At 41.7% G+C, this 23,267-nt stretch overlaps 1 protein-coding gene across 21 annotated transcripts in view; it reads right to left on the reverse strand.

Annotated features, from left to right (window-relative positions):
• AFDN (afadin, adherens junction formation factor) overlaps positions 1-23,267 on the reverse strand; it is a 228,455-nt gene that overhangs the window by 151,109 nt on the left and 54,079 nt on the right. For all 21 annotated transcript variants that reach the window (XM_034765202.1, XM_034765209.1, XM_034765208.1 and 18 more), the window contains exon 2: positions 7,837-8,032. In XM_034765202.1, coding sequence (XP_034621093.1) covers positions 7,837-8,032 — 196 coding nt within the window. The remainder of the gene's footprint in view (positions 1-7,836; positions 8,033-23,267) is intronic.

Consider the following 23,267-nt stretch of genomic DNA (forward strand, 5'->3'; position numbering starts at 1 on the left):
AAACTGACCTATTCTGATTACAATTTGTGAAGAAAATTGTGACAAAAACAGATGGAACTATCACACGCAAAACAATCAACTTCAATGCTGAACATGAGAGGGTTACTCTCCTTCTGAAGTAACTGAGGTTCTTTGAGATATGTCCCTCTGTGGGTGCTCCACTTCAGGTGTCGGTGCGTCCCAGCACCGTCAATCAGAGATTTTTGGTAGCAGCTAAGGAGGTAGCTAACACTCTTGTCAAGTGGGTTCTGGTGCCCAGAGGGGCTTCAGTGTTGTGTAGAGAATAGCACATATGGATACAGCTGGATATCCATTTAGATAATCTTTGCATAGATATGGCAGAGCTTTCATCATTCTGTTGTTGACACAAAGTCTAGGTGATTTTTGGAAGGGCTTTATTATGTCCAGATAAAAGGATAAGACAGCGAACATCTAATGTGTGTGGGACCGCCTCTTGAGTGTTAGTGTGTGGTTCTGGATGAAATGTAGGTAAGTGAATCAGTTGGTTGAGATGCAACAAAGACAATATTTGAGGCATAAACTCAGGATGTGTTCTAAGTTATCCTTGAAGAAAATTGTGTACAGGGAGTGAGCCATGAGAACCCCTACCTCACTGACTCTGCACGCAGATGTAATGGCGATGAGGAATGCCACTTTCATAGATAAGCGAAGTAATGAGAATGTGGCAAAGAGTTCAAATAGTGCTCTGGTTAGACTTCTGAGCACCAGATTTAAGTCCCATGCTGGCATGGGTTCTTGGATTTCTGTGTACATGTTCTGTATTCCAGTGAGAAATCACTTAGTAATTGGGTGAGCAAATATCGAAGTACCATCTGCCGTGTTGATGGAAATCCGTGATGGCAGCGAGTTGAACTCTAAGTGAGCTTGTAGCAAGCCCTGAGTTTTTTTAAGGATAATAAATATTCCAGAATTAGTTGCAGTGGTGCCTGGCTTGCAGATATTTGTTTGTTTCTGGCACCATAGGAAGAATCTTTTCCATTTTTGGAGGCAAGTAGGGTATGCGTGTTGGATTTCCTGCTGTTTATTAACACCTATTTTACTTGTTCTGAGCAGGTTAGTTCGTCTTGGTGGAGCCATGCAGGAACCATACCTTCAGGTGAAGTTTCTCCGGGTCCGGATGGAGGACTTGACCGTCATCCTGAGAAAGAAAATTCCGCAGGGGAGGGAGAGTGAACGGTGTATAGATCGCCATGCATGTTAGACATGGTTCCCTTACCTGTCTGGGCCATGTCGGGACTATGAGTATTATGTTGGCCTGGTCAGTCTGTATTTTGTGTTTTACTCTGGAGATTAATGGTATCTGTGGGAATGCATATAGGAGAGGAGTGTTCCACCTGATAAGAAAAGCGTCCCCTAGGGATCATGATCCTAGTCCTGCTTGTGAGCAAAACTTTTACTTTTTCTTGTTTACTAATGTTGTGAACAGGTCTATGTGTGGGGATCTCACATGTGGAATACGTGTTGTTATTTCATTGTTCAGTTCCCATTCATGCTCTTGGGAAAACTGTCTGCTTAATGTGTCCACCATCATGTTCTGTCGACCTGTGAGGTATGCTGCTGTAATAGTGATGTGTGTTATGGACCAATTTCATAGTTTTAAGGCCTTTGTGCACAGGAAGAAGGCCTCTGTGCACTCGGTCAATTTATATAGAACAGACATGCAATGTTGTCCGTCAGGACCCTTATTGTTTGCCTCTTATAATAGGGAGGAAATGTAGGCATGCATTGTGGATCACGCGTAATTCGAGCAGGTTGATGTGGAAATGTGTTTCCGTGGGGGACCACTTGCCTTGGATTGTATACATGTCCAGGTGAGCACCCCATCTGATCAGTGAGGCATCTGTTGTGATTTATATGGATGGTGGAGCCTGTTGAAATGAGATACCCGAGCAAACATTTATTGGATTTGTCCACTTTTGTAGTGATTACAGCACCTCTGGGGTTGGTGGGAGTCTTTTGTTTAAACTGTGCTTTCATGGTATAGATACACCAAGCTCAACCATCCTTGTAGGCAGTGCATGTGTAGTCTTACGTGTTTTACAACTATAGTGGTGGCTACCATATGTTCCAAGAGTCGTAGGCTGTCTGAGATCACTGATACGAAGGAGGTCATTGCTGTGAATCGGACATCAGCAATGATGCTTTGGCCTCCACTGAGTTCAGGTATCAGAGGGGTAGCCGTGTTAGTCTGAATCTGTAAAAAGCAACAGAGGGTCCTGTGGCACCTTTGAGACTAACAGAAGTACTGGGAGCATAAGCTTTCGTGGGTAAGAACCTCACTTCTTCAGATGCAAGAAGTGAGGTTTTTACCCACGAAAGCTTATGCTCCCAGTACTTCTGTTAGTCTCAAAGGTGCCACAGGACCCTCTGTTGCTTTTTACTGAGTTCAGGTGTGCGCCTATGAAGTCCAGTTGTTGTTCTGGAGTTAGGGTAGATTTTTGCTCATTGATTTGTAGTCCTAAGGAGTGAAAAAGAAATATAGCTTGTCGAGTGATGTGCAACATTTCTGTCTGGGTAGGGCCTTTTAGCAGGCAGTCATCCAGGTATAGTAAGATCAATATTCCCTGTTTGCGCAAATGCACCACTACCCCCGCTAAGGTTGGTAAAAACTCATGGAGCCATCGATAGTCTAAATGGCAATACTCTGTATTGGAAGTGATCCTGTCCCACTGTAAATCGTAGGAATTGTCTGTGAGCGATATGGATGGTAATGTGAAAATATGCATCCTGTAGGTAAAGGGCTGAGAACCAGTCCCTCTCTTCCAGTGCAGGAATGATCGAGTTCAGTGTGACCATTCTGAATCTGTGGGTACGGACAAATTTGTTGAGTTTTCTGAGATCTAAAATGGGCCTCCAACCTCCATTTTCCTTCTGAGTAAGGAAATAATGGGAATAAAATCCCTTTCCTCTGAGTTCTGTTGGAACCTGTTCCCTGGCCCCTTATTGTAGAAGGCAATGTACTTCTTATCTCAAAGGGTGCTTGTGAGAAGGGGAGTGGGTAGGTGGGATGGAGGTAAGGGGGATGGTATAATCTATTCGAATGATTTCTAAAACCTACTGGCTTGTGGTGATAGAAGCCCATGTATGATATAACAGTTGTGGCCGATAACCAAAGGTTTGTGATACTCAGCTTATTGGCGCTGGTGGTGGGTGAGGTCAGGCAGACCCTCAAACAATTTTTCAAAATTGCCTCTTGTTTGGTAGTGTTTGGGACATCATAGCCTGAGATTGGGTAGGGCAATGTAGATCCCGAGGGTCCTCAGTGTTGCTCTAGAGTCCTGCATGGAATGGAGGACCTGATCCGTCTTAGTGGAGAAGACCTTGTCCCTGTTGAACGGGAGTCCTATACTTTGTTCTGAAGTTCCCTTGGGATACCCGATGAGTGTAACCAGAATGCTCTGTGCATGACAATGGCTGTCGCCGTTGTGCATGCTGCTGTGTCTGCCACATCAAGGGATGCGTGGTGCACTGTTCTAGCAATACGTTGGCCCTCATTGATGATGGCTTGGAATTGGTCTTTTTTCCCCTCCGGAATTTTCTGGATGAAATTGTTCATTTTGGCATAATTGTCATGGTTGTATTAGTGAGTAATGCTGTGTAATTGAAGAGTTGCTGAAGAGTAAGCTTTTCGCCCCAAGAGGTTTAATCTCTTCCAATCCTTCTCTTGGGGCATGGACCCGAATTGACGTCGTTTGCCTCATTGGTTGACCACCTCTACCACTAAGTAGTTAGGTTGTGGGTATGAGAAGAGGAGTCCACACCTTTATTTGACACACAGTATTACCTGTCCAAACGCTCATTGGTTGGAGAGATAGTGGCAGATGTTTGCCACACCATTCCTGCAGGTTCCATTAAGCATCATTTATGGGCAATGCTATTTTTGTCATGGAAGAAGTGTGCACGATCTTGAGGCGTTGGTGTTGTGTGTCTGGTTCTGCCTCAAGAAAAATATTTTGGCTCTGTGCCACCCCCCTGAATAATTCCTGAAAGTGTCTGAAGTCATCTGGAGTAGTGGGGGGCAGAGACATTACTGCCTCATCAGGGGAGGAAGAGTTATGATGAGGGGATGTTTCATGTTCCATGGTCCCATCCCTGTCTTCCCCCACCTCCTCTGTTGCCTCAGAGGGCTTGGGTATTGATGTCATTGCAGAACATATAGGTTTCCTGTGACAAGTGGGAGGTCTGTAGAACTGAGACCTATAGACTGCCCCTGGGTCTCCATTGTGGCCATTGAATGGGGAATGGCATAGGAGGACACATCCAGAGTTAGCGAGCCATGGGGGCATGTCCCTGGTTCTCTGTTCCCTGGATCTATAATGAGGTTCCATGCCTGATGGGGAGCAATGTCCAGATGAGAAAACTGCCTCCTCCATGTCATCGTCCTCATCACTGGAAAAAGGTGAAGCATTGGGGGATTCTGGCTAGTCTGGCGCCATCGGTACCGGCGAGCAGGCGGTGCAAAGCAGTGGAGATCTGGGAGCAGAGGACACTTCCATATCTGATCTGTGCATAAGGGAGATCGATGCCATTGTATTCGATACCGTACCCTTCTGCACCACTGCCTTAGGTGGAAGTGTGACCAGTGCCAGAGGGGGAGCCATCACAGGTGGAGAAGTTGCAGTACCATGCCCTTTTTAGGGGTAGTCGGTTCCATGGTGGAGGCGGCCACTTTATGCCTACTACTCGACTCCTTTCTCCTGCCAGCAGAGGTCCCAGAGTGGACGGTGCCGCAGGTGCCCAATGCATCAAAGGTGCTCATGCTGGAGGAAGTTGGCACCGCAGGCAGCGATCTCGACAGAGACCATTTCTTTTTCAATGGCTCTTGGCTTGGTGGAGACATGGCCCTTTTCCTCGGTCTTGTAGAGGAGTTGGACTTAATCTGTCCATGGAGGATGTGCCTGGGGAGTCCCTTGTTGCAGGTTTTCTGGGGTCTGATATTCGAGTGAGGGATTTCTCCATTAAAATGAGTTTAAGGAGAAGATCCCTGTCTCTCCTTGCTCTAGCTTTAAGATTCTTGCAGTGAGTGCACTTCCGTGGTATGTGCGACTCACCTAAGCATCAGACACACAAGTAGTGGCCATCAGAGATTGGCACTGCATCCTTGCACAAAGTGCATCTTTTAAAGCCTGGAGAGCCAGCCATATTTGAGACGTCCCTGTTGTGAAAACTGGGGGTACGGGGAAAATGAGAGTTTTTTTTGTTTTTTTTTTAAATGGCTAATCTAACTAGATTTAACTAACGCTAACTATACTAGGTAAAATAAACTGTTAATAAACAAGGGTAAAAACGAAGATATCTAACTTAACCTAATCTTATTTTAAGGTTTTCAGCGACACTGCTAACGAACTCAGTCTCAAGCCAAGGACGGTTGAGAGGGAACTGAAGAGGGTCGGACATGCATGTGTTAGACGAGGCACCAGTGGCACCACAAGACTGCTACTGCACACCCCGACAAGACACTGCTACCAAAAATCTGTTTGATGGCGCCAGGACGCACTGACACCTGAAGTAGAATATCCACAGGGACAGCACTTGAAGAAACTAAAATCTATTTCCATAGCCTGGGACAAGTTGCAGAAAAATTGCTGTTGTATTGCTGATGATGTTCTTTCTACATTTCAATCGCTGATGGCCACTACTTGTGTGTCCGATGCTTAGGTGAGTCGCACATTTCAACAAGAAGAAATACCCAACAAGAAAGTTAATTGCATGCAGTAAAGAAGTGGCTGGATCAAGCACTTACTCCACTGCATTTTCTTGACAATATTCTCAACCCAAAGTATCGGGGTAAATGCCTAATTGCTGAAGATGCTGTTACTATGACATGGGCATCTAATAATCACCCATACATACATTCATGCCAACCATAATAAATTTCAAGGCTGGAAGTGACCCATTCAAGCAGTACGTATTTGCTGATGGCGTCATAAAGAAAGACAACTAATTGAACTGGTAGACATCACAAAGTAAGCATCTGGAACCAGAGTTTGTTGGAAGTGCTAAACCAGCTTTTGACATCAGTAGCCAATTTTTTTTTTTTTTTGAATGTAAAGGCCCTATTTAGTTGTAAATCAAAATATTTTAATATTTATGTCAACCAATGAGCATACACCTTTATTTAGAAAATAACTGAAGTACAAATGGAACAGTTAATTAAAACTGATTATTTAAAAAGGCTTTCCACTTGAAGATTTAAATTGCCTTGATTTAAATCAATCAATCAACCTTTCCTATTTAAAAATCTTTTCTTTCCTCTATTGCTATTTGTAGCGGGGCAGTCACCCCGCTCCGACCCTGAAGGGGTTAAAACAGCCCTGGGAAAGGGCTGCCCTGGGGAGCCAATCATGGGTGGGCTTGAGGTAGCCAATCAGGGCCCAGCTGGGCCAGTGTAAGAAGGGCTCCTGGGGAGAAGGCAGGCGAAGTCTCACTCTAGCCCTGGAGTGGGAAGGGCTAGCTGCCTGGGAGCAAGGTACCTGAAGCGGAGCAGTGCTGGGGAAGGGCAAAGGGAGCTGGGAGTTCCAGCCTGGTAAACCCCCCAGGCTGCAGGCTGGGGAAGGTCTACAAAAGGTACTGAGGCTGCGGAGGGGCGGCCTGGGGATAGGCAAAGGCAGCAAGTCCTACCCTCTTGCCAATGATGAGTGGCCATTACAGACTGCAGTCTGCCCCAGTGAGCAGGGGCTAGATGGTGACTGGCAGTAGCCACTTAGGCAAGGTGGGTTTAGAGCGTTGGGGGTTCCCCTGGGAGGGGAGACCCAGAGAGTGGGGGTACTTCTGGGGCAGAACCCCAAGGTAAAGGGTCCAGGAGGGACACAGGGCCAACCGCAGACGAGCCACCGGCCAGCAGAGGGCACTCTGTGTGCTGGAAAGAGCTAATTCCCAGGACGACCAGCAGCACTACGCTACACTATTTCTCTATTGAAAGGAGAACAACAGGAGAATCTCAGTATAGAACTGGAAGAGGAAAACTGACGATACACCAAATGCTATCAAATGCACCAACAAACGTGTCCCCCCCCTCCCCCCGTATTTCAGTTACTATAAACCAGGGGTCGGCAACCTTTCAGAAGTGGCGTGCCGAGTCTTCATTTATTCACTCTAATTTAAGGTTTCGTGTGCCAGTAATACATTTTAATGTTTTTAGAAGGTCTCTTTCTATAAGTCTAGAATATAAAACTAAACTATTGTATGTAAAGTAAATAAGGTTTTTAAAATGTTTAAGAAGCTTCATTTAAAATTAAATTAAAATGCAGAGCCCCCCAGACCAGTGGCCAGGATCCGGGCAGTGTAAGTGCCACTGAAAATCAGCTCGCGTGCCGCATTTGGCACGCGTGCCGCAGGTTGCCTCCCCCTGCTGTAAAATTTGATACTACTTGTAAAAGCAGATAAACCTTTTCTGAGAGAAATGTGTTTAACGTGACAGTGTCCCTTCACTAGATTGTGTTCCTTTAACTATAGCTGTGCTGTGTACTGCATTTATATTAAACTTAGTAGTTTTTGAATGAAGGTCTTTTATTTAGAAATGAGTATTCCCACACCACTGACATCACCCACCTAGAGGATAAGTATAATATTTTCAAAAAGGTCAAACTATCATCACAATTTACACAAATTGTATCTATGTTACACCCCATTATATTTTGAAATACTACCACCACCAGTTGAGAACCCTTTGCAGTTTTATATTTAAGTGCCAAAGAAACCGAAATAATTTGTTATGGTAATTAGTAGGAAACATTTATCATCTTTCTGTATCCTTTAAAACACACAACACACACACACACACCCAGGAACGAGACCCAAACAGCATATACTAACCTCCACTGACGTGCACTTCATAAAGTGAGTATTTAGGAGATGACAACATTCGCATATCTGGTCGGAATTTCTCTGCAAGGGTTTCTATTACATCTTGCGTTGTGGCAGTGCTAGAAACACGAATACATTTTGTTGCAAAGTTTCCAGCTGCTTTGTCTTGAAAATAAAATCTCATTACCCCATGAAACTCCAAATCCTGTAATGAAATAAGAAGTGAATGTAATTCTGATTGGTAACTGAAAGGTTTTTTTTCCCTTGGGAATGGAGAAAATTATTCCAACCATACACCATTGATTTATGTCTGTATAATTTATTAAAAATTTTCCTGAAGTATTCTAAACACACTGCATTTCATTAAGCAGAGGAAAGGAAAGTTGGAAAAGCCTGGGATATTCTAGAAATGCAGGTGTTTATTTTTTAAATACTCCATACTGTTAGGGATGGTTTTATGAGCTATGCCTTCGATATTAAATACATAGACACCCAAGAATCATCAGTTTTAAATGCAGAAGAATTAACTCAGCCCTTCTTCCTTCCAGAGTAGGCTGAGTAATAGACAGTTTATGCAAACGTGTGTGCTTTTTTAAACGAGACAAACACCAAGGTCCTGTCTGTTTTGCATGGATATTAAAATCCTAATGATTTTTGTAACAGAGTGTGTTCCCAGGTGTCCTTGCCAAAAAATTTCTGGGAGGCTGTTGTCTAAAGTTTTGAGCCAAGAGCCAGTTTACACCTTGAATATTCATTAATTTAATATAACTATTGACTGCACCTTTAGCTCCCAAAGAGTTAACAGCAGATGACCACCAAGACAAACCTAAATGCAGCATTAAACCTATGTAATAAACTGACAGGAGCCTCCACTGACACCATGGTAGAAACAGAACAGTCATAACCTTGGTGATATTTTCTCTGAATCACAGATGACTGAAATACTCATGAAAATTATGTTTTTATTCTAAGATGTTAGTGGCAGAGAATGTGTTATGCTCTAGGCCTGTAAAAAGACAAAACTTGATCCAACAAGATGTATATGTGACCAGAGAGTACCAATTTTTTCTGTGATCATTGTTCTTTCTATAGCACACTTCCCCTTGCTCTCCCTTCCCTTCCCCACCCCCATTAACAGTCTACGGGCATGGCTACACTTGCAGATATAGAGCGCTGTGAGTTAAACCAGCCCTCGGACAGCACAGTAGGGAAAGCGCTGCAGTGTATCCACACTGTCAGATTCAAGTGCACTGGTGTGGCCACATTAGCAGCTCTTGCAACACCACAAAGAGTAGTGCATTGTGGTAGCTATCCCAGCATACAAGTGGCTGCAACATGCTTTTCGAATAGTGGGGGTGGGACAGAGTGTGACAAGGAGTGTGTGTGTGTGGGGGGAAGAGAGTGGGTTTTTTGGGGGCTGAGAGCATGTCAGCATGCGGTCTTGTAAATTCAGACAGCAGCAGACCCCCTTACCCCAACCTCTCTCTCTCTCTCACACACTTACAGCAAGCAACATTCCACACTAATGGCTTTCTTTGTCCTGGAACAGATAAGCATGCCAGATGTCAGAAACGGAGCTTTGAAAGGGCACATCCGCATTCCTACAGCAGAGTTCAAAACAGTGACAAGAGTGGCCATTTGACTTAAGGGGATTATGGGACATTTCCGGAGGCCGATCAGAGCGCAGTAATCCAACACCTCTTTCACAGTGACGCGGGGCATTTCAGCCAAGGCGCAGCAAGCGTTATGCTTCTCGTGGAGGTGAAGTACCAGGAACGCTCCAGCTGCAGAGTTCAGGCGCTCTAAGTGCCTTGCCAGTGTGGACGGATCGCAAGTTAGGGCTCCTGGGGCTGTTTTAATGTGCTTTAACTTGCAAGTGTAGCCAAGCCCTAAGCTTCTTCGGGTAGTGACATGCCTTCATCTGTCTGTAAAGAACCATGCACACCTAATGCACTACAGAAATTAACATAGGCATAGTGGTTAATGTCAAAAGCATTACAATTGCCTTATACATAAACGTTACTTCTGTATTTGTGATGCACCCTGAGTTAGGTATTCTATACAAGTAAACAGAATATTATGGTAATGTTATCTAACGCAAAACTGGAAAGCTTTTTTGAAGCTTTTAAAGCACTTTTATAGCGTAAAAAGGTAGATTTAAAAGGAGAAAAATGGCAGCCCCTAATAAAGGAGGGAGACAGATTAAAACGGAAGGACCCCCATCAGCCTGTCCATGCAAATACATTAGTTTGATAAGTTCCCTCTTGAAATATACTTCTGGCCTGGAATAAGGGAAGAAGAAAAGATAAAGTGAAAATAGTTGCCACAAAAGATTGTTTTATTTTTAGATCAGCAGGAATTTTTTCATATCCATTTACCTGAGAAAAGCACGGACTCTCATGGTGTTTTAACTGCTGCACAGCCTTTTAGACTGTGCACTAAGGGGTCCTCTCCTATTCAAATTTATCATTCCAGTTCAAATTTAATCTCTTCTCCTACATTCTGGCAAACTTCAATTTTCTTCCAGCAGGATTAGAGAAAGTTTCTCTATCTGGATCCATTCATTCATTTAGCTGATGTATTGTACACTATCAACAAAGTTAGTTAAACTTCTCCAGTAGCAATGCTTTAGATAGAGAAATTAATAAAAATAGTCTATCAAAAGTGTGTACCAGATGTGTATATGAGAACTTTAAAAAAGTAAATGTGCCAATGGACAAAGTAACGTACCATATTGTTAAGCGTACACTAAGTAATCTATGGCCTCTTCCACAGATACTCTTTGTTATTGAGTTATGCCTTCAACACAAAAGCAACTGATTTTCCACAAAAATTTCACTTTGTGATTAACTGTATTGAAGATTAGTCTATTTGTACTGACTAAAGCAGGGTTTGGCAACCTCTGGCACACAGCTCGGCAGGGTTAGCACCCTGGCGGGCCGGGCCAGTTTACCTGCCGCATTGGCAGGTTCGGCCGATCGTGGCTCCCACTGGCCGCGGTTTGCCATCCCAGGCCAATGGGGGCGGCAGGAAGCTGTGGCCAGCACATCTCTCAGCCTGCGCCGCTTCCCACAGCCCCCATTGGCCAGTGGGAGCCCTGATCAGCCAAACCTGCTGACGTGGCAGGTAAACAAACTACCCTGGCCTGCCAGGGTGCTTACCCTGGCGAGCCGCGTGCCAGAGGTTGCCGACCCCGATCTAAAGAGTTAAAACTGGCTTGCTTTAAACCACGAACACCCACAATGGATAAGTTTTGCTTTCCCAATAAAGCCAAAATCTAATTAAGTATGATATACATCAAGTACTAATAACCTTCCTTTACAAAGCAGAAAAAAAAAAAAAAAAAAAAAACACACAGCAATTTGCACAAAATGTTTTACTAACCTCTTCCAAAAAAGGTTCAAAATTCACACCATAATTTTAGTAAAACAATGGAGACATGGATAATGTGAACATAAATGTTGGATTTTACTGCTTCAAGTAAAAATAAAAAATATATACCCCATGTCCCCTACAATGAGCACAGAAAAACGTAGGTAACATTTATCTGCCAAGTTTCTTCCTGTTTCCTGTATAATAAAGTGACTGTGATTAATATTTCCACAGCCAGTCAGATCTGCCTCTCACATTCAAAACAATATATTTTATAGTTTCAGTTATGACTTTTTTACTGCGAAATAAAACAGCAATAAATACTATGTGCCACAGGAGAGAATATTTTTTAAAAGATCAGTATCTTTATATAGACAAAGCATGTACAGGTGTCAACAAAAAGGTCACATACAAGCTAGCTATGCTACAACAGAAAAGATTTCAAAACACAATGAAGCCTCATGAAAGGCTTTAAAAATATTTTGTTTAGAAACAATTTTGGGGATGTCTTGTTGTGTTACCATGGGTGTTTGCATAAAAACAGCATCTCGTCTTTGTGCTTTAGGCTATGTCTACACTTGCAGAGTTTTTGCGCTATAAGTTTCACCGGTGTTAGGGAACCGGTGAAAGCGCTGGTTTGTAGACTCATTTAATTCCCCAGGCGGCAGAGAGTGTTTACATTAGCAGCACTTCCATCTCTGATGAGCCGTGCTCTAGGGCAGCCAGTGTACAAAAAAAAAAAAAAAAACCACAACCCACCCCCCACGAGGGGAGTAGCTCCCAGTGCTAGTGCACGGTCTACACTGCCACTTTACAGCGCTGAAACTTGCAGGGCTCTGGGGAGTGTTTTTTCATGCCCGAGTGAGAAAGTTGCACTGCTGTAAAATGGCAGTGTACACAAGGCCTTACTTTCAGCAGAAAGGTGAGCTGTGCTCTTGGGGACAGCCAATGGCAATGTAGATATCAGTCATTAAAAGAGATGCTACCCCAAAAAACTGCAAGAGAATATAGGTCAAGTATGAAATCTAGGAATAAAGGTGTTAAATATGCAGTGTAAATAAACTATTAACAAGTCAATGGATGATTTTGAGATATTTCATAGCTAACTGAATTTGTGTATGTTCAATATATTTCCCTGCTTGAAAAACCCTGTTGGGAAAAAGGTCTTTGATGGTCTTCCAATTCCCCTCGCTCCTTTGGAGCAGGAAAATATAGGCAAATAGCCAGAAAAAGAGAGATTCTAGGAGCGAATGGTGCTAATAAATGTCTGCACTCTGAGGCAGGAGTTGCAAGGAGTCTAAATGTGATACAGTGGTCTGAACTGTAGAGGGAACCTGGACTTCCCAAAAAGTGGAACAGAAAGGCTTCAGCAGTCAGACTGATTATACTCAGCAGTGCAGGGTTGTGAGTTCAATCCTTAAGGGGACCATTTGGGGATTGGTCCTGCTTTGAGCAGGGGGTTGGGACTAGATGACCTCCTGAGGTCCCTTCCAACCTTGATATTCTATGATTGCACGACTGTATCTCTGGATGCTCATGTATGAGAAAGCAGAGCACTCCATTCCAGCAACTGATGTGACAAGGATGTTCTCTTTTCTCAATAGCTAGAACAGGATAGTGAATAAGGAGACTGGAGCACATAATTCCAAGGAGCCAATGGAAATAATGGGGAATGAATAGGCCTATTTAAAAAAAAAAAAAACTTTTTAATTACAAAACAATAACGGTATCATTAAATGATATCTGAACTAGAGATTAATACATACAAGATCAAACTTTGGACAAAATTTTATTCCTTTAAAGCACAGCATATATGTATGAGTTTCCCTTCGGGACACTGCCACCAGAATCCTGCTGGGACGCCCCTCAGGGAACACACTTTTGGCATCAGCCCTGGCTAGCGGAGTTGTTTTTTGTTTGGTTGGTTTATTTTTGCCTCCTAGGTGACTATTTCCTAGCCCCAATTGTCATAGTAAGCATTTTTTCTTCCCAGTATCTAACAGGTAATCATGCAAGTATTACTGCAATGACAGCATTAATCTCAACTCTATCCATTCCCCTAATTCTGGCTCTGCAGAGATTTAGGACAGGACTAAAATCCAAACTTCTAATCTATGACGGTTATTCAGACAAATATATTTTCCAAATATTCTGCAAACTTAATACAATAATCAAACTTTTAAACTGACAATTAGTCTTAATTTAAAATTAATACAAATTAATTTCAGGACACACCACACATACAAAGCCTGGCATAACAATAGAACTCCTATTGGAGAAATTGCTGGGAAAACTCCTGGGATGCCTGCACTATATCGGACCTGTCAAAAAATGCTTGATAGATTACAACGGAATTAGTCCCTCCCTCTCTCCATAACAACAAATATGCACTGATTCAGTCGACCTTCAGACTACCACTGACAATACAAAGGAAAAGGGAGTGATCTTTACAAGATTTTAAAACTAAGGATGTTTAGCCATCATATGCATCAACATTTATGTTTGAATCATGGATAAATCAGAATGTTTTTAGCATTCACTAACAGCAGCTACATCACTTCATAGACAGGCTAGATTTCAGTGTATACCATCTCTAAACTCAAGTATTTAAAAATCCTAACTGGACTTGAAAAAAGGTGGATAGTACTATTTGTGGTAATTGCATTAAACTCTCTTCCATCTAAAACAATGATTTTTGCCTACCTGTAGCATTCAGCCAGCTTTTAAAAAACAATGCAGCTTTATTATCAAGATAGAGACCTTTTGAACAACCAGAAGTCTCAAAATGTGACTTTAAAAGTTCTTACATAGGTATTTCTGAACCCATTCACAGGATTCAAAATACTCAACATCATTTTTTTTTCCATGCAACTAAGGTGGACTGATTTTAAAATGAAGTAAATCATTAATTTTAACAATTCTTTTAAAGGAAAATAACTTGATTTAAAATAGAATTGTAGTCATTTCTTTTTTTCCCCTCCCAGTTTCCTAAACTATATTCTCTTTGGTTAGTAGTAAGGTCAAAACATTTTGGTCATCTATTTGATGTATTAAAATTATTAGTTGCCTATCTAACAGTTCTTTTTGAAAGGAGACGGGGTTAGCCTCCTTCCCCTGCAAAAGGCTGGTACGTAGTAAAACTGCAGAAATAGCTTCAGCTACATTTTTAAAGTTGACCAAAAAAAGGGGGGAGAGGCCATCTCCACAAAGCTGATTTGCTCCAAAACTGCTATTTATAATTTACAACACAATAATCACTCCTAGCACAGAAGGGAAACGTAGGATGTACTAGATTTTATCAATACAAAAATATACTGCAGTGATTACCAAAATGAGAGCAGTAACACTACTGCAGATTTTCCCAAGGGTCTATTGCACTGTATTTATGGGGAGACATTATGGTCACCAAACACATACCAAAACAGAATTTGACTTGCTCCCACATAACCACACATGTGTGCAACACTAGCAGAATTAACTAGCAGCATTTTTTTTTTCCATTTTATTGTTGAGGTGGGGGAAGTGAAATAATTAGAAATGACCCAAAATATACAGGAAGCTCATCTAAATAAGAAGGTGGTATTTTTTAAATAGTCACTTTTCTGAAGAGAGATACAACTTTCAGAAACCATGTCTGCCAGTTAGACCCACAGAAGCAGAATCCAGCTCCACTGAAGACAGCGAGGTTCTACATGGACACAAGGGTTTATCTCAAACATTCAATTGTGGGACTGGTACGTAAGACCTTTTCTGCTTAAAGTTACATCACTTTAATTCAAGGTGTGTTCTTCATTTCAACTTTCTTAGAGCTCTTGGACATATTGATGCGTTTTGATCATAATTACAGTCATGGAGAATAAATTGGTTTAAGTGAAATATAATGGAAAAGAACAGCTATACTAAAACTGATTTGATTCCCCCATTAAGGCATAAACACTAAATGCAGCTTTTTATTCATGCAGTTACATAGGTGTTGTTACTAACAGAAGTTGCATACAACGTTGATGTGAATTACACACATGAAATCTTCCAGCTGTTTATGTCTTTTCAGGTGTTAATATTTACAATGGATTAAAACAAATGTCATCTTAAAGGTACACCTTGTTTGTCTTCCTTCTCTCTCTGAGTACTAATTAGTTGCTCTATAGGAAAGCTTGCAACATTTAGCACAACAGAATGTAAGTTATTGTAATTAAATAAACATCATGACTGCTCTGTCAAGCCATCAACAGTGACGTTAAACATTCAATTTCATCTTGGTTTAAAAGCAGTATAAAAAAATAAAGCTTTATTTGGGAGTTCTTAATTCCAGGTTCATAATAGAACTGCCTAAACTAGGTAAATTCAGCAAAGATTTCATATAATTGCTAACACCGTTCAGCTTCACAATCATTAGCGACATTGGGCTGTTTTCCATGTACCTCGCATTATATTAAGAATTTATTTCATGATAATAGTTTGGCAGAAATATCTATATACAAGAGACAACAATTATCATCGTATTAAGTAACTGACCGTAGAGTTATGAAAATCATTTTCAAAAAGAACTTCAACCAAAAACTTAAGTGTTATATAAGCTACAGCTGAACATAAACATCTTCAAACAGAAAATTTCATCACCCCAGAAGCAATCCAGAATACAAGATACAATGCCTATTAAAGACAGAGAGTACTATATGGGCTCTTCCATTATTCTCACAGGATTACACATCTTTTCTTGACAATCTTCATAAGAGTATTTTCTATTTCACATTCTTTAAAATCCACTTTATAAAATTATTTTGTTGATTAATTTCTGCCTTAAAATTTCATAAAGCATTTAACCTTTTTTAAAAAAAAAAATGTATTCAAGAGAACTACAGACAAAATCCTTTAGCCAAATTTAGGGGCACTATGGCGTGTGGTCAGTTTTCACTTTGCATTTTTTGGTGATGTAGCCCATTTAGAAATCAGTCCACAAATGTCTGATTTAGCATCCTTGAACAAGGAAGGGATTATATAACAAACAATTTTCAATAAAGTTTGAACATCTAAGGCACCATAGCTTAAGTTAGTTGAGGTAAGCCTGTTTTTACGAAAGGTTTGACACACAAGGATGCATCAATGAAGGAGTACTAAACATATGAAGACTGACTGCCACCTAGGGGTTGTTCCTGTTAAACTGCAGATTCAGTTGTAAACTACAGTACTCCCAGTAGCAGCAAATCAAAAAATAATACAGCTTCAACATTATACTTGTAACAGGAAAAGTAGCTTACTATAGCCAAGTGCACCGTGATTCAATCTCAGAGTACATAGCAAAGGAAACTGATTATAGCAGACAAAAGGTGTAAAATATTGTTTAGAAATCTAGATACAATTTTTAAATATGAAGTAGTTTTTATTCTGTTCATATGACCAACCTAAAAATATTATCTCTACCAAGTTATTATAGCAGACACATATCTAGCTATATTTTGATTGAAAAACAAAAATAAAAATACAATGCACTGTATGCTACATATCCTTTAAAGAGAAGGAAGCTAGTTAAAGTTTGAAGACTAGAGTTAGGAAATCAAAAACCCTGGAATAAGTATGGAGGCTAAAAATACTATATCAGAGTTACAAAAAAAATTTGGTGCCTAGATGCCAATGTAACCGCACAATACAAATGCAGACAGGACAAAAAAAAGGAAGCAGAAAAGACAAGGAAAATATATAGTTAATCAGGAAAATAAAGTTTATTCAAACAGTGGAAAAGATACCAACAGAAAGCAACATACCACGATAGGGAAAAATGCAAGGTGGAAATTAAGAGGGCACCTGAAGAGAAAAACCAAGGAATTCTTTAACTTCAGAGGCAGAAAGCCTACTAAACAGGTCGCAGTCATCTGCTCTCCTGGTCTACCAGGGAATAAAAAGAACATTCAAAAAAGAGGATACAATCATTAGAGAAAAGTTAAACTACTACTTCTTTGCATCAGTTTTCATCACAGAGGATGATGGAAACATAGCCAGTACAGAAGCTACACTTTGCAGACAGACAGAAGATATTGTCACAGAGCTTCAGGTGTCAGAAAAGTGGTACTGCAACAACTACGGGTATGTCTCAAGCCAGATCATATTAGGGAAACAGGCAGAGAAAGGAAAAATTAGTTTAGGTACTGAAAGTTTGTCTTCTCTTTGGTACTACTGCCTGTCATTCACCTGAAGAGCTGTAATCCTGGTACTCAAGATTTTTTTTTTTTTTTAAACAAGTACAGCAAGTTAAAATTACATTCTGTAAGCATTTGATTATCTATCCCAATAGTAAATCCGAACATGAAAAGAAATCTCAACAACCTGCTCAATGTTTCTGATCCATTTTAATGTCCAACATCCCTTTGAAAAAAGCTACGAACTGCAGTCTATTTCACATCTTTTGAATATGGAGCTGTCATCACCACACAGCTTTCACTTGATTTACAATACCTGAGTGACAAAAATTAGATTTCTACCTCTTGATGTACAGTGTGCATTCCTGAAGGAATAATTATAGCATTGTAGTAATATTTATTTTTTTTTTGGCAATTCATTTTAAGGCTCTATTTTACTTGCTTATATCTTTTTTCAACTACCACCACATTACCTACTGAACAAACATTTCTAAAGTTTAATATAAATGAGGAATTTTTTTATTGTTAATTTTTTTAAATGGTGTTGGAGTTTGATTAAATCTAGCTCAGTCACTTAAGTTATCCAATGCAATGCCAGATGAGATTTTAGTCATAACAGCTTGGTTACCCAGCAACCTATAGAGCAACCTTAGTTTCAACCCCTTGCATGTATGCACATTATAATAGGACAGGGACACCATTTATTTCTATTTCATTGCATCTTATTATATAATTAAGCAGCCAAACAAATGGCTGCATAATTGCCTCTAAGTTGTGCCACTGTACTGAACCACCTCAAGAAGTTTCCATGGTAGGTTGAACCAAGTCCTAGCACTGACTAACAGTTTTGACTGACAAAACGTTGAGCAGAAACTTTAACCCACTGCAGAAGTGGCAGACCTGGATTGGGGGGGGGGGGGAATAAATAAAAATAAAAAAGAGTGGTCTAGAGGATCATTCCCCAGTCAAAAGAAATAATATTTATTTATGAATTATACAAGAGAATCAACTAAGCTTAAAATCTCAGTATTTGTTTCCTGGACACGTATACTTTTCCCCATAATTCCTATAACTTCCACATACTGTCAAAGAAATAAATTACTAAATACAGATGTTTTTTTAAAATTTACAGAAAGTCAACAGGTTGGTTAAAGCTATTTTCCATAATGATTAAGTTTTGATACTTTTTAACAGTTAATTTATCTCAAATCTAGAAGTGATGACAGGGAATTAGTGTCCTCTGGAACAGTGCTTTTTTCAATTAATCATCATTAAACCGGATGAAGGATGATAATGAAATTACCACCTCAGCAAGTTGTGAACCCACTAAAAGTTATACTCTACTGTTCTTATAGTGAGAATTTGATGTATAAAGCCTCGTTAAGTTATTTTTATGCTACCTACTCACTGTACTAACTTAATTTTAATATGCTGTGTGTACCAACAGCAAATCCAATGAACCAAGGCTAATGCTTAAAATATCCATGCTGTTTCCAAAACCTGGTAAAAAACAGTCACTTACTTTTGTAACTGTTGTTCTTCGAGATGTGTTGCTCATATCCATTCCAATTAGGTGTGTGCGCGCCGCATGCACAACCTCCGGAGAACTTTTATCCTAGCAACACCCGGTGGGTCGACTGTGGAGCCCCCTAGAGTGGAGCCTTCATGGCACTGGATATATACCCCAGCCGACCCAGCGCCCCCTCAGTTCCTTCTTGCTGGCTACTCCAACAGTGGGGAAGGAGGGTTTGGAATGGATATGAGCAACACATCTCGAAAAACAGTTACAAAGGTGAGTAACTGTTTTTTCTTCGAGTGCTTGCTCATATCGATTCCAATTAGGTGACTACCAAGCCTTACCTAGGAGGTGGGGTCGGAGTGAGACATCGCTGAGTGCAGAACTGCTGAGCCAAATGCAGCATCATCTCTAGACTGCTGTACTAACGCGTTGTGAGCGGCAAAGGTATGAACGAATGACCACACTGCCACTCTACAGATCTCATGGATTGGAACCTGGGCCAGGAAAGCAGTCAAGGACACTTGAGCCCTCATGGAGTGGACGGTGAGGCGTGGCGTCGCGACACCGGCCAAGTCGTAGCAAGCACGAATACAGGACGTGATCCAAGAGGAGATACGTTGCGAGGAGACCAGTAGGCCTTTCTGGTCAGCCACTGCAATGAAGAGTTGAGTCATCTTCCTAAACCACTTCGTACGCTCGATATAGAATGTGAGGGCCCTGCGCACGTCCAGAGAGTGCCTATGTTGAGCTTGCTGCGTAGCGTGCGGCTTAGAATGGAAGACCGGGTGGAAGATATCCTGGTTCACATGAAAAGCTGATACTACCTTGGGGAGAAAGGCAGGGTGGGGGCAAAGCTGCACCTTGTCTTTATGGAAGACTGTATACGGAAGTTCCAACGTGAGGGCTCTGATTTCAGAAACACGCCTTGCTGAAGTGATGGCTACAAGGAAGGCTGTCTTCCAAGATAGATAAAGGAGTGAGCAGGTAGCCATTGGCAAATTCACTCAGAAAGTAACATCTTCAGAGAGTTACTACCACTTGGAGAAAGGCTCACATATACTGTTTCAAATTGGATGCTCCAGGGACAAATAGACAAAGAAAGGATTTTTGTTTAAACAGCCTGTGTTAAAACTGACTCAGGGCCTTCTTTCTAATCCAACAAACAGACAGGACTTTTGGCCCAAGAGGGTCCCCAATTCTTCCTGGGGAAAGTAGGAAGGTCTTTTGCCCACATAGGCCCCATAAGACTTGGGGACTAGTTCTGAGCAAAAGTTATGAAAGCTGTTATGAACTATTTGCCACAGGAAAAACCCGAGTGGAGTTAAAGAACTAATCACCAACCAGAACCCTTGTTGGAGTGAAGGATTGATCTCTGGTAAGCTTATTAGCATGCATGTAGGTTGTTTTATTGCTTTTAATATATTTTCTCCATAATGCTTTCACCTTAAGAATCAATGTGTTTGTTTATAAATGGCTGCGTGTTAAATTTACTGTGGCAGTTATACTGTGTACCATCACTGAGGAAAGAAGCAAAAAAGTCCTTCTCAGGGAGTCTGTCATTCACTGCAAAGGTCACAGTATAGTCAGGGAACTCTTCAGCATGGAAATACCATGGACAGAAGATGCAATAGCTGAGGAGCTGGAAGCTTAGAGAGGGTGCCCTTGCTGGACCACAGAGAGGAAATAGAGGTAGAATTGCCCTGAACTGTGACAAGTCCCTCTGTAGAGGGAATCAAAGGCAGAGGGCCAACTTTGATCGGCACTACAAACTGACCCACATGATTGTAGCACCTCTCAAGTTTGGCAGATCCTCCCTCTATAGATAAAAGAAGAACAGGAGTACTTGTGGCACCTTAGAGACTAACAAATCTATTAGAGCATAAGCTTTCATGGACTACAGCCCACTTCTTCGCATCCGAAGAAGTGGGCTGTAGCCCACGAAAGCTTATGCTCTAATAAATTTGTTAGTCTCTAAGCTGCCACAAGTACTCCTGTTCTTTTTGCGGATACAGACTAAGACGGCTGTTACTCTGAAACCTCTACAGATAGAAACAAAGGTAGAGGGCCAAACCAGTGTCATGTTGCTACCTACCACATGGGGTCACAATGACACTCAGGTTTGGTCCTCCACCCATCTCCATGCACAGAGTAGTGGATGTGCTAAACCTCAATGGTGCCGAGACCATGCACGACACAGAGAATGGATTCCAGATAAGCAGGAGACAGGCACAATATTTCTAGAACTTACTGCTGCATACCAAGGATCTGGCATACAGGTCCTTTTAAAGTGGGTCATCCTGACTGTGGAACTGTTGTGAGAGGCTACCTGGTCCAAGTTTCACTTTGAATAACAAAAAACAAAACATCACACAGCTCCCCGGAGGTCCCAAAACAATGGTCTACCCTCAGTGCTCAATTCTAGCAACAACACTTTCCAATCTCTTCACAAATGATCCTCCCAAACCCGCTGCCAGGCATTTTATCTACGCAGATAACATCTCTGTGGCAATACAAGACCAAGATTTCAGCCACCTAGAGGAAGTCTTGAAAGCTGACAAGAAAGATGGCACACTATTGCAAAAAACGGAGACAAATCTAGTACCAAAAAGATAAGTCTCCAGTTGTTTCCATCTATATCACACAAAGGCCAACAAACAGCTCAACATCTGCTTGAATGGACAGTCTGCACCATGACCCAAAGCCTATGTACTGAGGTGTTACAATGGCCCGTACCTTGACTTTCAAGGACATCTCAGTGATATCTCAGTGAAAATAAAGACAAGAAACAACCTGATCAGCAAATTAGCTGATTCTACCTAGGGGAGCCAACAAGCAGGTATTGAGAAACTGAGCTTGCCTTGTGCTATTCTGTAGCAGAGTATTGCTCCATGGTGTGCTTCAGCTCTTTTCACCCAGGACTAGCTAGTATGGTAGATGCTTAGCTAAATGAAACCATGCATATAACAAGTACTATAAGACTGACCCACCTGACCTCATTGCTGGTCCTGTTCAACACTGCCCCTTCGGACACAGGCAACAAGTCGCCTTGCAGAATTCTGCTCCTTAAGGTGCAAGACATGCCACATCTACCCCTGTTTAAAGAGGTTTTTTATAATCCATCAACCCACCATCCCAACTCAAGGCTCCTCGTTTGGACACTTTCCTTAAGGAACCTCAGTATCACCTCCAGGTGGCAAGAACAAGCTTCAAACACAGCCATTTTTAATCTCATTTCAGACCCAATAGCTCAGCCACTTGGTGTTGACATTTCATGCCATCTTTGGGTCAAGCTCAGTTGCCTCTGGTGTGGAGAGAAGGTGTGTTGCAGCAGCACTGCTGCTGGTGACTGTAAGTGGGGCCTTCGTGACTTTCCCTCTTTGCCACTGCAGCCAGTTAGAAGATGTAGGCCACATATTTGAATGTTGCACCCATCAGCAAAGGCTGCCTGGTTCCCTCATGGCATTGCACAATACCTTAAGTATCTTAACCATTCAATAGCTGAAGGAAAGGCATATCGACACTAAAAACTTACGTCAACCTACATTAGGGTCAACTTACAGCCACGGTGCATGTCCACAACTACCCTCCGTGGGTTCATGGTGCATCTCCTCATCAGTAGCGCTTTCACTGAAGTAAGAGGGGCAGTGAGGGGAGCTAAGAGCCTACTCTCATAGGCTCCTGGCAGGCTTCCCCCTGCTCTCACCTCCCTGCTGGGAGCGGGGAAAGGGAAGAGGAGGGTCCAGCCACCCTGCTTTCCAAAGGAGCAGGGGGCAGCTGGGCTCTAGCTGCCCAGCTTTGTTGTCAACTACACAGCTCCCGTGAAACTGACAAGAGAGCTAACAGAGGTAAGTAACAGTATCTACACAGACATTGCAGCGCCCCAAATACAGGCATAAGCCCTGCGCCTCTCATGGAGGTGGAGTTATTACGCCGGTGTTGTAGGGCACTTACATCAGCAGAACAAGGCTGTAGTGTAGACACTGACATAATTAGGTCGACATAAGCTGCCTCATGTTGACCTATGTAGTGTAGAACAGGCCTTAGACTAACACGCCTGACTTGACAGTTTATGCAGATGCAATCATTTTTCCACAAACTACATTCCTTTCTTAGAATTTTATATCACATACACAGTATCAATAGACTAAAATTTGAAAGAGTAATTATTTTGTCCTTACTTAAAAATTCCACAAATACATATTTTAAGTTTTGATTACACATACCTTTTTAGCTGCAAACCCTCATGCTACTATGCGATTTTATTCCTTAATTTCCCCAGACAAAAAACTTCCATTAAACTGGAGTAAAGCACTTAAAGCATATATCACTAAAGCTATGTCTACACTATGAACCTTACAGTGAAACAGGTTTACTGCTGCAGCTGCACCACCGTAAAGTCTCCTGTGTAGCGACTA

Source organism: Trachemys scripta, chromosome 3 (genome assembly GCF_013100865.1).
Source record: "Trachemys scripta elegans isolate TJP31775 chromosome 3, CAS_Tse_1.0, whole genome shotgun sequence".
NCBI lineage: Eukaryota > Metazoa > Chordata > Testudines > Emydidae > Trachemys > Trachemys scripta.